We start from the raw sequence: 15362 nt of genomic DNA, 5'->3' as shown, positions 1-15362 counted from the left end.
TAAAAATTATTTTAAATAAATAAGTCTATAATAATAAAGGTATAATATGCTAATTAGACCAGACGTCCTTCCGGATGACCTACCAGACAAAGCTGGGGCTGCGAGAGGAGCCTGGGTCCCAAGACCCAGCAGCCAAAGGAAGGAAGGCCTACTCTTGAACAAATTTCGTGCATCTGGCCTCTAGTAAGTAAATCAATGCGTGTAATTAAAACAAAATCTTCATGAAACTACAATGAATCATTACTATGCATTATATTCTCTGATATTTTCTATTTTATTTCTTAAAAAAACTGGTCACAAACTACTAATGTCATGAACATACTAGAATATAAGCACTTTAGGGGCAAGAACTAAGTGGTCATTAAATGCCCATGGCTTCTGTCCAGATTTGCACACAGAAAGCAGTCACTGACTCAACAAGGATTGAGTCTTTACTAAGGACTCTGTGTCCTATTAGGTGATGGGATAGAAACATGCATAAGAAGTTAAATCACTACTTAGGAATTTGAGATAAGTTCTATTTTATATCAGATATTTGAAATGCACTATTAGATATGTACAATTATTTTACATTTTACTGAACACTTTAGAAATCCCTTGAAGTTTGATCTAGTATAATTATTACAAAAATAACCTCATTTCACGGGCAACTATTTGTATTAAACAGATTCTAGTTGAGTTACACAATTCCCTCAAGTAAAATTATCTTTTCACTTAAGCTCATAATCATTACTGGTAAAAATGCTGCCTTAAATCTTTTTTAAAGGTAATTTGGTATAAAATAAAAACATTCTACCTCCAAATCCTAGTCCCTCCCATCAAAAACTCCACACGTCATATCAAAAATGTGTTTTTCTAAAAGAAAAAAATCACTCCAAAGAAAATATAAAAATATAGGAAGTGAAATGCAAAACTATAAAAGGTGAAGTTTGATGCTTTGAGGAACATAGAATTTAAAAAACAAAGATTACATTTGGAACAAGGGAAGGAGTAGAAATGAGGGTGAGAAGACTAGAATAAAAAAGATTACTGAAATAAGGATAAACAATACAACTATACAAAAAATAAAGAATTAAACATAGTGCCCTGGCTGGGTAACTCAGTTGATTGGAGCATCATCTCCTTACCAAAAGATTGTTGGTCCAATTCCCAGTCAGGACACATACTTAGGTTGCAGGTTGGATCCCTGGTAGGAGGCATATGGGAGGCAACCCTATAGATGTTTCTTTTTCTTTCTCTCCCTCATCTCCTTCCTATCTCTCCCCTCCCTCCCTCCCTTTCCCTCTCTAAAATCAATAAACATATTCTTGGGTGAGGATTAAATAAAAAAGACTTAAAAATAGTAAGGGAGGAAATCTAGAAATTTTTCTGATTTAACAATGCCAGAAGTAAGATATTAAATTCCCACCAAGGTGCTGAACTCTGGTCATTGGCCTAATGTGTTGTGTCTTAAAGAAACAAAATACATAAAAAAAACTTTTCAACTAATACAGAAATAAAACCTACATTAACTCTCTTTTTACATCTAATAAAAATGACTAACAATCACCCTAGCCAGTTTGGCTCAGTGGATAGAGCATTATCAGCCTGTGGACTGAAGGGTCCCAGGTTTGATTCCGGTCAAGGGCACCTACCTCAGTTGTAGACTCAATCCCCAGTCCCATGTTGGGCATGCGTGTAACCAATCTGTGCATCTCTCTCACATTGATGTTTCTCTCCAACCCCCTCCCTTCTACTCTCTAAAAATCAATGGGAAAATATCCTCGGGTGAGGAATAAAAATAAGATACAACATAGCAAAAACTAAGAATTCGCAGAAAGGAAGACAGACAATGAAACCTAAATTTTCTTTCTTTTTACATATAGCAAGGAGGAATTAAGACTAGGATTATCAAGGCTTAAAAATTTATAGTTGCACATTTTTTAAAGTAGCAGAGATGGTATTTTTTAAATATACTTTTTATTGATTTCAGAGAGGAAGGGAGATGGAGAGATAGAAACATCAATGATGAGAATCATTGACTGGCTGCCTCCTGCATGCCCACTATTGGGGATCAAGTCCACAACCCAGGCATGCGCCTTTTACCAGAATCGAACCCAGGACCCTTCTGTACATAGGATGACAATCTATCCACTAAGCCAAACCAGCTAGGGCAGCAGGGATAGTATTAATAATTCAGTAAAAGAAGGAGTAATACATTCATCTATTAGTGGATACATAGGTTGTTTCCATATCTTGGCTAGTGTAAATGCTGCTGCAATGAACATAGGGGTGCACATATATCTTTCCAAGTTGGTGTTTTATTTTCTTTAAATACCCAGAAGTTAAAATACAAAGTCGTAGGGCAGCTCTATTTTTGTTGTTGTTGTTAATCTTCTTCACCAGATGATATTTTTTCCAACTGATTTTTAGAGAGACAGACAGAGAGAAACATAGATGTGAGAGAGACAGACAGGACAGATTAGTTGCCTTCCACACGTGCCCCAACCAGGACCAGAAATGAACTTGCAACCCAAGTACATGCCCTAACCAGAACTGAACCTGCAATATTTCCATGCAAGGGCCGACACTCTAATCACTGAGCCACACTAGCCAGGACTGGCAGTTCTATTTTTAAGGAACGTTCATACTTCTTTTCCATAGTGGATACACCAATTTATATTATCCCCATTGGTGCAGGAGTACCCTTTTCTCCACATCATCACTAACACTTATTTGTTGTCTTTTTTATAATAGCCATCTGATAAGTATGGGGTGATATCTCATTGTGGTTTTTATTTGCATTTCCCTAATGCAGCAATTTTCAACCTTTTTCATCTCATGGCACACATAAACTAGTTACTAAAATTCTATAGCATACCAATATATAAAAATATATATATATAATTTTATAAAATATTGAAAATTGCTGCCCTGCCCTAGCCAGTTTGGCTCAGTGGATAAACTGTTGGCCTGAGGACTAAAGGGTCCCAGGTTTGATTCCAGCCAATGGCACATGCCCCAGTTGTGGGCTTGCAGGAGGCAGCCAATCAATGATTCTCTCTCATCACTGATGTTTCTATTTCTCTCTCTCTCTCTCTCCCTTCCTCTTTGAAATCAATTTTATATATATATATATATATATATATATATATATATATAAAATTATTATTATTTTTTAAATGGGAGCTTGTTAAAAAAAAAAAAGAAAGAAAAAAAGAAAAATGCTGTCCTAATGATTAGAGATGTTAAGCACCTTTTCATGTGTCTGTTGGCAATCTGTATGTCTCCTTTGGAAACAGGCTAGGTGTTCATCAATAGATAAATGGAGCCGAAACCGGTTTGGCTCAGCAGTAGAGCATCGGTCTGCGGACTGAAAGGTCCCAGGTTCAATTCCGGTCAAGGGCATGTACATTGATTGCGGGCACATCCCCGGTAGGGGTGTGTGCAAGGGGCAGATGGTCGATGATTCTCTCTCATCGACGTTTCTAGCTCTCTCTCTCTCTCTCCCTTCCTCTCTGTAAAAAAATCAATAAAATATATATATTTTTAAAAATAGATGAATGGATAAAGATGTGGTTGTGTGTGTGTGCCCGTGCGCGCGCGCACGCGCGCACGCGCGCGCGCACACACACACACACACAAGAAAATTAATCAGCCATAAAAAGAATGAAAACTTGCCATTTGTGACAAAATAAATGGACCTAGAAGGTATGATGCTAAGTTAAATAAGTCAGAGAAAGACAAATACCATATGATTTCACTTGTTTGTAGAATCTAAAAACAAACAAAAAGTAACAGAAACAGACTCCTACAGAGAACTGATAGTTGACAGAGAGAAGGGGGTTTAAAAGATGGGTGAAAAAATAAATAAGTCATGGGGATGTAATGTACAGCATAGGGAACATAGCAATAATATTGTAATAACTCTGTATGGTGATAGATGGTAACTAGACTTATTATTATTATTTTATAAGGTATACAAATGTCAAATCTCTATGTTGTACTCCTAAAAATACGTCAATTATACTTTAATAAATAAGGAGCATTACATAACATGATATACTAAGCTTAAAAACACCAACAGAGTGACAAGTTAAACGTACATAAAATACAATATAGAACGTATCCATCTCTGCTAAGAATCTAACTGCTCTCCTATAACCAATGGCTGCTTAATTAAACAACCAGATTTTACAATGGATAATAACCTATATACTGAAATGGAAAAACTATCTGCTTCTTGTCTTGTGGTCATTTAATCATTATAAAAAGGTTCATTATTTAAGAGTTATTTCACAAAAAAGCTAACCAAGCAAGAGTTCCCGTTATTAATACGAAGTTCTTTTCACCAGATTTGCATAATGGACTAGGCTTGCCTCTAAAGATAATAGCTAGGCATTTATATTAAGAATAAACGTTGCCCTAGCTGGTTTGGCTTACTGGATAGAGGATTGGCCTGCGGACCAAAGGTTCCTGGGTTCAATTCAGGCCAAGGACATGTACCTGGATTGCAGGCTCCTCCCTGACCCAGGCCCTGGTCAGGTCCCCTGCAGGAGGCAACCAATCAATGTGTTCCTCTCACATCAATGTTTCTCTCTGTCTTTCCCTATCTTTCACTCTCCCTGAAAATCAATGGAAAAATATCTTCGGGTGATGATTAACCAAAATAAATAAATAAATAAATAAATAAATAAGCATTACACTTTCATATATAAAAAAAAAAACTGAAAAAATACAGATGTATCCAGCTCCGAGAATGGTAGGTGATTTAAAAACACTACACAGCTATTCATACAAAGGCTGAGAACATGAGGAAAATAACCCCATTATTTAAAATATTTAGTAAAAAAAAGTCACATGCCAATAGCAAAATTCTATTAAGCTACCACATGGGGAAAAAAAAGATACATTCTTGAGAAAGCGCAGAGGGACACTGCTCCTAGAGAGCTCCTCTCTTTTTCTATTAACTTCCAATTTGGCTAATGGTATCTACTGATACATATTTAGAATATAATCTTTTTATTCAGCCAGCTGTTCTGGCTCAGTGTGGATTTAGAATTTGAAAACATGTGGCTTAAGAGTTGCATAATAAAATGTAATATAAGACAGAGATATCTTTTTTAAAGACTCAAATATTTGTTATTATCATCACCACCAACATCCATGACACCGGAATATATAGCAAGCACTGAAGTAAGTAATTTTTCCCAGTATTTTATTTATAATTAAAACAACTTTGCCATATAGGTTGTGTTAGTTTTCTCCATTTTTTAAATGTGGAAACCAAGGCTTAGAGAAGTAACTTGCCCAGAGTTATCATGAATGGCTCATCTCTAATCTAAAGCAGGTTGATCAACTAAAAAGTAGTGCATTTAATTATACTCCTTTCTGTAGTCAATTAAAAACCAACTAACCAAAAAGAAATCCAAACCAAAACAACATTAACCATTGCCTCACTCTTATGGGGTTCTAGGTTGTCAAGGAAACATAATTATTATACTCAGGTATAATATCATTTAAAAATGACTTTTAAAAGATAACAAAAATAGCTGAAACCAGTTTGGCTCAGTGGTAGAGCGTCGGTCTGCGGACTGAAAGGTCCCAGGTTCGATTTCAGCAAGGGCATGTACCTTGGTTGTGGGCACGTTTCCAGTAGGGGGCATGCAAGAGGCAGCTGATCGATGATTCTCTCTCATCGATGTTTCTAACTCTCTATCCCTCTCTCTTCCTCTCTGTAAAAAATCAATAAAAATATATTTTAAAAAAATAAAATAAAAGATAACAAAAATAAATAATTTTAAAAAATAACTTTTATCCCTAGTCCATTTTGCTCAGTGGATAGAGCATTGCCTTGCGGACCAAAGAGTCCTGGGTTGGACTCCGGTCAAGGGCATGTACCTGGGTTTCAGGCTAGAACCCAGACCCGTCTGTGTGCGTGTGGGAGGCAAACAATTGGTGTGAGAGAAACATCAATATTTCTGTCTTTCCCTCTCTCTTCTACTCTCTCTGAAAATCAATGGAAAAATATCCTCGGGTGTGGAATACAAAAATAAAATAAACATTACTTTTAGACAAGGCCGGCATTGCTCAGTGGTTGAACACTGACCTATGAACCAGAAGGTCGAGGTTTGATTCAGGGTCAGGACACATGCCTGGGCTTATTCCTGGTATGGGGTTTGCAGGAGGCAGCCGATCAATGATTCTCTCTCATCATTGATGTTTCTCTCTCCCTCTCCTAAATTTTATTTATATATATATATATATATATATATATATATATATATATATATATATATATATATATAAAAATTAAAATCACTTCTAAAAGACTACCTCTGAGTACTGCTAATGCACTCAGAAGACCATGTTCTTTTCCAGAAATTAAAAACTTAGGAGCAACCAATGGCATATTTCACGGACCTAGAAAGAACTCTTCAAAAATTCATCTGGAACAACAACAACAACAAAAAGACCCTGAATAGCCACAGCAATCCTAAGAAAGAAGAATAAAGTAGGAGGGATTTCAATACCAGATTTCAAGCTGCATTACAAAGTTACTGTTCTCAAAACAGCCTGGTAGTGGCACAAGAACAGACATACAGATCAATGGAATAGAATAGAGAATCCAGATATCAACCCAAATCACTATGTTTAATTAATATTTGACAAAGGAGGCACGAACATACAATGGAGTCAAGACAGTCTCTTCAATAAATGGTTTTGGGAAAATTGGACAGATACATGCAAAAGAATGAAACTAGATCATCAACTTACACCATACACAAAAATAAACTCAAAATGGATACAGGACTTAAACATAAGATGGGAAACCATAAAAATACTAGAGACATCCACAGGCAGCAAAATCTCAGACATATGCTGAAAGAACTTCTTCACTGATACTGCTCATAGGGCAATGGAAGCTAAAGAGAAAATAAACAAATGGGACTACATCAAAATAAAAAGCTTTTATATAGCAAAAGAAACCATCAACACAACAAGAAAGCCCACTGTATTGGGGAACATATTTGCAAGTGTTATCACTGATAAAGGCTTAATCTCCAATATCTACAGACAGCTTATACAACTTAATAAAAGGAAGATTATTGATCTAATTAAAAAATGGGCAATGGACCTAAATAGAATCTTTTCAAAAGAAGACAGAAGTAAAGCAAAGAGACACATGAAAACATGCTCAAAGTCACTAATTATCTGAGAGATGCAAATCAAAACGACAATGCGGTACCATCTCACGCCTGTCAGAATGGCTATCACCAACAAATCAACAAACGACAAGTGCTGGCAAAGATTTGGAGAAAAAGGAACCCTCCTGCACTGCTGGTGGAAATGCAGACTGGTGCAACCACTGTAGAAAACAGTATAGTTTCCTCAAAAAACTGAAAATGGAACTCCCATTTGATCCAGTAATCCCACTCCTAGGAATATAACCTAAGAAACTAGAAACACCAATCAAAAAGGATATATGCACCCATATGTTCATAGCAGCACAATTTACAATACTAAGATTTGGAAACAGCCTAAGTGGCTGTGTCAGCATATGATTGGATCAAAAAACTATGGTACATCTAACACAATGGAATACTACGCTGCCATAAAAAGAAGGAATTCTTATCATTTGCAGCAACCTGGATGGAATTGGAGAACATATGCTGAGTGAAATAAGCCAGTCAATGAAAGAAAAACACATGATCTCACTCATTTATTGATAATAAGGAACATTATAAACTGATGAACAAAAAGATAGATACAGAGACAGTAAAGCAACAAACAGACTGTCAAATTACAGTGGGGAGGGGAGGGAGATATGGGGGAGGTAAGAGATCAACCGAAGGACTTGTATGCATGCATATAAGCATAACCAATGAATGCAAAATTCTGGGGAGGGAGGGCATGTATGGAAGTAGGGGAGGATTGGTAAAATATGTACACATATAATACCTTAAAAATAATAATAAATAAAATAAAAAAGTAAAATAATAAAAAATTTTAAAAAGACCAAAAAAACTTAGGAGTAGTACATGCAATCCACACTAGGGACTTTCATGCTTAAGCTTTAAAGCAAAAACGATTTTATAAACAGAAAAAAGTTCTGCATATATATATATATATATATATATATATATATATATATATATGTCAAATAAATGGTGACATAAGAGATAGAGGGTCGGATGGATAATGAGAGGTTTGGAGAACTTTTGTTTGGTATACTATATACTTCTATATTGTTTCAATTTTAAATTACATTTCAACCGGTCAAAATCAAACACCTGAAATCCAGATAATATGAAATAATTTTACTTCATTTATCCTTTTTTGAACTTGAACATCTCAAAATAATCTTTCTTAGAATCCAAAGAAGCATTTATAAAATTATGGTAAAAAAACAACAAAAGACCTTTCCTTGCTGATAGTAGTCTCGCAAACATGATGAACGTTCCTAAAACTTGCCAAACTTTGTGTAAGAAGTAAGGCAAGCATCAACCCCACAGAGTAACATAGTACAAGAAGGGCAAGGATTATCTATATGCTCAGGAAAAGTGCCTTATGACAGGGAGCAGAGTGGCTATGGTGGGCAGACTAAGCTGATTTTCTGGAAAAAAGGCTAAAACTATAAAGAAGATTGTGCTGAGGCTTGAATGCGTTAAGCCTAACTGCAGATCTAAGAGAATGCTAGCTATTAAGAGATGCAAGCATTTTGAACTGGGAGGAGATAAGAAGAGAAAGGATCAAGTGATCCAGCTCTAAGCTTCATATTTTGTTTTATTATATTACAGTAAAATCTTGGTATGTTCAAAACAACAACAAAAGAGCCCCAGCAGGTTTGGCTCAGTGGATAGTGTAGGCCTGCAGACTGAAAAGTCCTGGGTTTGCAGACTTGATCCCCAGTAGGGGGCGTGCAGGAGGCAGCTGATCAATTATTCTCATCATTGATATTTCTCTCTGTGTGTGAAATCAAAATACATATATATTTTAAAAGAAGAACTAGCTTTTGAATTTACTTTAGCAGCTGTAGTAAATTACTATGAAAAAAGCAAATAGTGAAAAGTTACAACTCTGCCCTAGCCAGTAGATAGAGCGTTGGCCTGCGGACTGAAGGGTCCCAGTTTTGATACCGAGTCCAGGGCATGCATGAGGCAGCTGATCAATGATTCTCACTCCTCATTGATGTTTCTATCTCTCCCTCCTTCTCCCTTCCTCTCTGAAATCAATAAAAATATATCTAATAAAAACCGTAACACTGATTTTAGGTAGAATAATGCAGGTAATAATTCTGAAGTACAAGAAACAAAAAACATAAAAATATAAGCTATGAACTCTTAAAACATAAATGGATATCACAGAATCAATGTATCAGGAAAACTATTTCTGAACCTAAAAGCTCTAAAAAATATTCAAGGTAAAGTAACAAGGTAAATTAACAACCAAAATTAATGTCATAAAAATGAACTAAAGAAAATACCACACCATAGAAATTAAAGGTGCTGTACAGTGTATCCAAATAAAACACCCTATATATGCACAAATGAAAAAAATCGGCTTTGATGATGAGTTTTTTTCTCCTAAAGTAAATCTATTTGCTTTAAACACTGCACTACAGAGGCTTTGGAGTATTAGTGAGGAAGCATGGTAGGGAAAGTGCACTGAACTAGAAATAGAAACTTGGGCATCTTAGTTTGAGTCTCCTGCTGTGCCAATATATGACTCTGGGTACATTATTTAACTTCCCTGAGACTCAGATTCCCTGTTAGAATAGAATAATAATTACTATCCTATCTACTTCACAAATGGTTTCTATAATGCTTAAATGAGATAAGAAATAAGCCTTTATATTTTATAGCCTTTCTAACCCTTAACTCTGTAATTCTACTTTTATTGTTGTACAACTCAGGAGCCTTGTAAGGAATCTAACAACATAGCCAAATGAATTGGGTTTATCCTGAAGCAATAGCTGAGGTACTACTACTACTATCTAACGCATAACATTATAATCCATAAGATATCAGCACTGTAATGCATATGGTATTACATAGCATTATTACCATGTGTTGGTCATTGTTCTTAGTGTTTTGCATGCATTGACTCATTTAATTTTCACAGCAACAGGAAATGGTGATCTCAATTGACAAATCACAAGTGAGAAGGCCACACTGGTTTATGAATTAAGTTTGACTTATATTTCTATATCATAGTGCTTCAAGGTATTTTTCACATTTGATTCTTATAAGCAACCCCATAGGTAAATAGGACAGGCATTCCCCCCCCCCCCCCCCCCCCCCCGTGTTACAGAGGAGGAAACTAAAGCTGAATTCCTTGCCCAAGATCAAAAGGGTAATTGCAATCAAAACTAGATCCTAATCTAGGATTTGTCAATCACCATACTACCTCTGCAACTAAAATGAACAGATGAGCCCTGGATGGTGTGGTTCAGTTGGTTGAGCATCTTCTCATGCACCAAGAGATAATGGGTTTGCTATCCCGTCAGGGCACATGCCTGGGTTGCAGACTTGAATCTGAACATGCAGGAGGCAGCCAATCCATGTTTTTCTCTCTCCCTCCCTTTCTCTCTAAAATCAATAAAAACATATTTAAATAGAAAAAATGAACATATATATCATAAAACTATGAATTCTGATCAACCCAACAACATAATTTCTCACAAGCTACTCATTAATGCAAAAACTCAAACTACTGGACTCTAAAATATATTTTTTTAAAATACAAAACTGCTGATGCTATAATGCAAAATAACTTCTTAAATTGGTTGTGTCAAAAATATAGTAAGGCAGACCGGCTGGCCTAGCTCAGTGGTTGAGAGTGATTGAATCAGGAGGTCATGGTTTGATTCCCAGTCAGGGCACTAGCCTGGGTTGGGAGCTCGCTCCCCAGTGTGGAGTGTGTAAGAGGCAGCCGATCAATGATTCTTATCATTAATGTTTCTCTCTCTCCCTTCCTCTCTGAAATCAATATATTTTTATTGATTTTTTTACAGAGAGGAAGGGAGAGAGATAGAGAGCTAGAAACGTCGATGAGAGAGAAACATTGACCAGCTGCCTTTTGCACACCCCCTACCAGGGATGTGCCTGCAACCAATGTACATGCCCTTGACCGGAATCAAACCTGGGACCTTTCAGTCCGCAGACCGACGCTCTACCACTGAGCCAAACCGGCTTCGGCTGAAATCAATAAAAATGTATTTAAAAAAATACAGTAGGGCAGCCCTGGCCAACATGGCTCAGTTGGTTGGAGCATCATCTCATACACCAAAAAGGTAGCAGGTTTGATTCCTGGTCAGGGCGTGTTCGGGAGGCATCTGATTTTTGTTTCTCTGTCCCTTCCTTTCCATAAAATCAATTTTAAAAATTCAGTAAGGCAAAATAAGTTGGTAGCAAGAAGTCTAAATTATTAATTGTCCTTAAGAGTATATTTAAATTAAACACTTCAAGTACAGACCCATTTGCTAAGCATGAAAAACAAACCTGGACCTCACGCCAAGTTGCTGGGCTAAAACCTGCAGCTCATTTTTTGTGTAAGGTGTGTCCCAGGGCTAAGAAGAACACAAAAAGAAAAAGAAATGGAAAAAGGCTAACAGGAAGGAAGTAGACCAAAGTATTTGGAGAATATCTGCATTTCTTGAGGCCTTTCCTATAGGTAATACAACTTAGCAAGTACAACAGAATGACATGTCACCAGAATTCATCTTTAGGATTCAGGCATAGGTAAAACCTCTGTTATACAAAAGTACTCCTAATTGTGAATCATAATCAGAAGGGTCCAAGATAAGCCCAATTTATACCAATATGATTGCACCCATAGCTTATTAAAGTATGCGTAAATTTATATATATTAATGAGAAATTGAACTTTGAGGGGAACCAAAAGGCTACATAAGGACCCATATTAGGGAGAATACTTTGTAAAGTATATGATTGTCTAACCACTATACTATACACATGAAACTAATAAAGAATATTATTAAGTGTAAACTAAAATTGAAAAAATTTCTAAATGTAAAAACAAAGTAAAAGTTGTATTCATCCAACTCATTTTACACTGACCAAAGCTGGTTATCCACATTAATACATACCTGATAGAGTTCTTCTAAATTGTACTTAATCGAAGTACTATTCTGGATAGCTTCCACTGCTTCTTTCAGTTTCTGCCATGTTTCATCTGTGTAGTTTTCTGGTAATTTAGGCTTATCTAGATAATATATATATATATATAAAGTTGATATCAGAATAATATGTAGGATAGAGCAACACAACTTGTCAGAGCAACAGAAGGATCCATAAAATACAATAGTATTACTACTTTTTAAGGGTAAATTGTGAGCTTTGTAATTATTACACCTAAATATTAAAGTAATCTCTGTATTTAGGCTTAGTATAAAGAATAAAATGTGAAATGGCAGAATATTATTTAAGTCATTTTGAGACACCTATTAAAACTGAAAGTGAGTTTTTTTCTACTTTTGACTATTGCTTCAAAAAATAAAAATTCAAGAATGACAAATAAAAAAAGCAATCCTGATCTTATTCCATCTTGTGTAAAACTTCAGTCAGTCAACATGAATTTTATACCTGAGTTTTAAAATACTGAGAACCTATTATATACAAGGTACTTTATAAACATCTTAATTTTCCTAATAATGCCTTGAAATAGTTATCTTTTTCCCTATTTTGCAACTGAGAAAACTGAGGCTGGAAGATTTATTTAGTAAGGTTTGCCCAAGGTCACTATAGTCAGTCAGTAGCAAAATTGGGATTCTAATCCAAATCTGTTTGGCCCCCACATTTATGCAGGGTCTACATAAATGGAGACAAACATTTTTAATTCAGGTTTGAATTTAAACTACATTGAGCACAGAGAGATTTTTAAAAATTAAAACACCCCAATGCCTTCAGAACCTATGTAGCATTTTCAGAAAGGAACATGTTAATCCAGGCTTTAATTTATTAGCAAAGAGTATTTTTTTCAAATTAAAACATCTAAATGCCTTAATGTGTTTTCTATTTAAGAGGAAGAGAAAAAAAATCCAAAACCAGTATGCAAATACAATTAGGATCATAGCTCATCCATTTAAAGACGCTTGGCTATAAATCGATGTATTTTAAGTGAAACAGTGAACACATTAGTCAATTATAATTTATATCTACTTCAGAAAAGTCTACTATTAAACCAGGAAGATTACAACACACTCTTGAGAGCCTGGGAATGGAAGAGGAGTGATAGGGAGGAAAAAAGGTTAAAAATAAACAACACTATAACCCTCTACTTGAGACAAAATAAAGCATATTCCAGATTTCTAAATTAATGTTGAAAACACAAGCATGAAAAATCTATTTTCCCAATATTGATAGTCACAAGGCACTAATATGGTAATTACTTTAGTTCATTCATTTACTTCTCCATTTAACAGTTTAGCATCTATTACCTGCCAGCTAAGATTGTTGAAAAAGTCAGAAAAACAGAAACACAGCCAACGGATGCAAACTAATTCAGCTCAATTGACATTCTTTAAATTGCTAATTTTATACTTTTATCAATGTATTCATAATACTCTCAATCACATATCTCAAACAGAAAAATGAACAAATGTTCTGAAAAGCTGCAGGTCAGTACTTTAAAAACCATTTTAATGGTAAAATATAGGCATAGTAATTTTTCCTATCTTTTGATTAGTGGTACAGAGTTACTACTTCTGAGTATATATAGCATTTTTCACTTCCAAACCCTACCTTTGGAAAGAAATGCAGAGATCATAAATATTTCTCTCCAAATATTGTTTCCACAATGAGTTTCAAGAATATAGTACTCAACATTATGAATCTAACTATAAATCTTTGAGCATGAAATGATCATCATTGCTACCTGCATTTCTAGAAACTTGAGAATGTGGCCTACTGGAGCACAAAAATAAAAATTCCAGCAGTGCTAAGACTGTGTACCTGAAATAAAGGAAGCTCTTTAGAATATAAATCTCTCACCTATAAAGTCCGGATCACTCATACCGAATGTCAATATTATAAGGAATAACAGATTAGCTATAACAAACTGAGATAGATCTCAAAATCCTGCACAGAAACACCCGGTGTGTGCTTCAGCACAAGGATACCAACCACCCCCGGAAAATGAACCCTCTACCCAAAAAAGGACCTCCCTCCACCTCATTGATTATGCATAAAACATTAGGCCACCTCTATTCTGTTTAATATATTAATATAAATAGGCACGTGACCACTCTCAAGTGTCAAAATCTTAGGTGATTATGGATTTTAGCCTTGGTTACCTTTAAAGTTCTTGATCACTAACTTCTTAGCAGAGCCAGGCTTGCTGTTAGCAAAGCTAGAGGCGGTTGTAGAAGATTTAGCCAGGCCGTTTGCGTGATGCACTGAAGCCACAGAAGAGATTAATATACTCTTATTTTTAAGTTGCTGCTGCTGCTGAGATGTTGCAGCAGTTGGTGAAGATGAGGAGGAGGAGGAGGAGGATTCCTCAGCCATCTTCGCATCAAACCCTACAAACTCCAGGGTGTCTTCAAAGCGCAGCTTCTTCTGTATTGGTACGTGGCTGGAAGCAGCCAACGAAACCCCCACGCAGAAAGCCGAGGTTGAAGGGGATGCCGAATCCCTAGGTGGTAAAGGAGGAGTAGAAGAGGAGGGAGAGGTAGAATCAAAGTCGTCTCTCTCGTTACTACTGTTACTGCCGCTACTGCTGCTGCTGCTGCTATTTAACTTTCTCTTCTTGGCAGAGGTGGGCGGAGTGGTGCTGGTATTACCATCAGTGGCAGATCTGACCTCCTGAGCAGCAGCAGCAGCTGAGGGATTGGGGGAAGAAAAACCTGTTGGAAACATGAAAATAGCGGGGTCAAGAGGCAGAGGAGCATCAAAAACCTACGTTTAGGTGCCTTGCGTGCGTGTAGGGGAGAAGGTGGCAATGTTGGAGGGGGAAGGGAAGAAAGAAGAGAGGAGAAACACAGAGGACGAGAAGGAAAGTGAAGGGGGGGCTGCACCGGGGGAATGGGAGGGTTTGGGAAGGCGGATAGGCTGACACCGGGAGCGAGCAGAACAAGGGGGGGAGAGCGAATGAGAAGGCAGACAGGTAAACGGCCAAACCGTCCGCCGTTCCTGCTTTTCGGTCTCTCTCTCCCCCCCTTGCTGCAGGAGCGACTCAGTGAGTCTGTGAGGCGGCAGCTCCGCCCCCCCTCTCCCTCTAGGAGGGAGGGGAGCTGCCCTGGCTGGGGGGAGGGGGAGCGAGCTGAGGCTTGTTATTGTCAATAGCACGAGCGGCTAAAGATGGCGCTACTTCCGGTCACGCGGCCGCGGGAGCGGGGCGGTGTCTGAACCGGAGAGTGGA

At 36.9% G+C, this 15362-nt stretch overlaps 1 protein-coding gene across 10 annotated transcripts in view; it reads right to left on the bottom strand.

The window, feature by feature from the left end:
• CUL4B (cullin 4B) overlaps positions 1-15362 on the bottom strand; it is a 77692-nt gene that overhangs the window by 34678 nt on the left and 27652 nt on the right. For 6 of the 10 annotated variants that reach the window (XM_045583557.1, XM_045583558.1, XM_045583561.1 and 3 more), the window contains exons 2-3: positions 14296-14847; positions 12091-12206 (exon numbers count right to left, since the gene is read on the bottom strand). In XM_045583557.1, coding sequence (XP_045439513.1) covers positions 12091-12206; positions 14296-14847 — 668 coding nt within the window. Of the gene's footprint in view, positions 1-12090; positions 12207-14295; positions 15308-15362 lie in introns of those variants that run through there. The other 4 variants (XM_045583562.1, XM_045583559.1, XM_045583560.1 and 1 more) reach the window with 3 other exon arrangements.

This window comes from Pipistrellus kuhlii, unplaced genomic scaffold (genome assembly GCF_014108245.1).
Source record: "Pipistrellus kuhlii isolate mPipKuh1 unplaced genomic scaffold, mPipKuh1.p scaffold_m20_p_19, whole genome shotgun sequence".
NCBI lineage: Eukaryota > Metazoa > Chordata > Mammalia > Chiroptera > Vespertilionidae > Pipistrellus > Pipistrellus kuhlii.
Note: the sequence above shows the minus strand (reverse complement) of the source record. Positions and strands in the feature narration are given on the sequence as shown.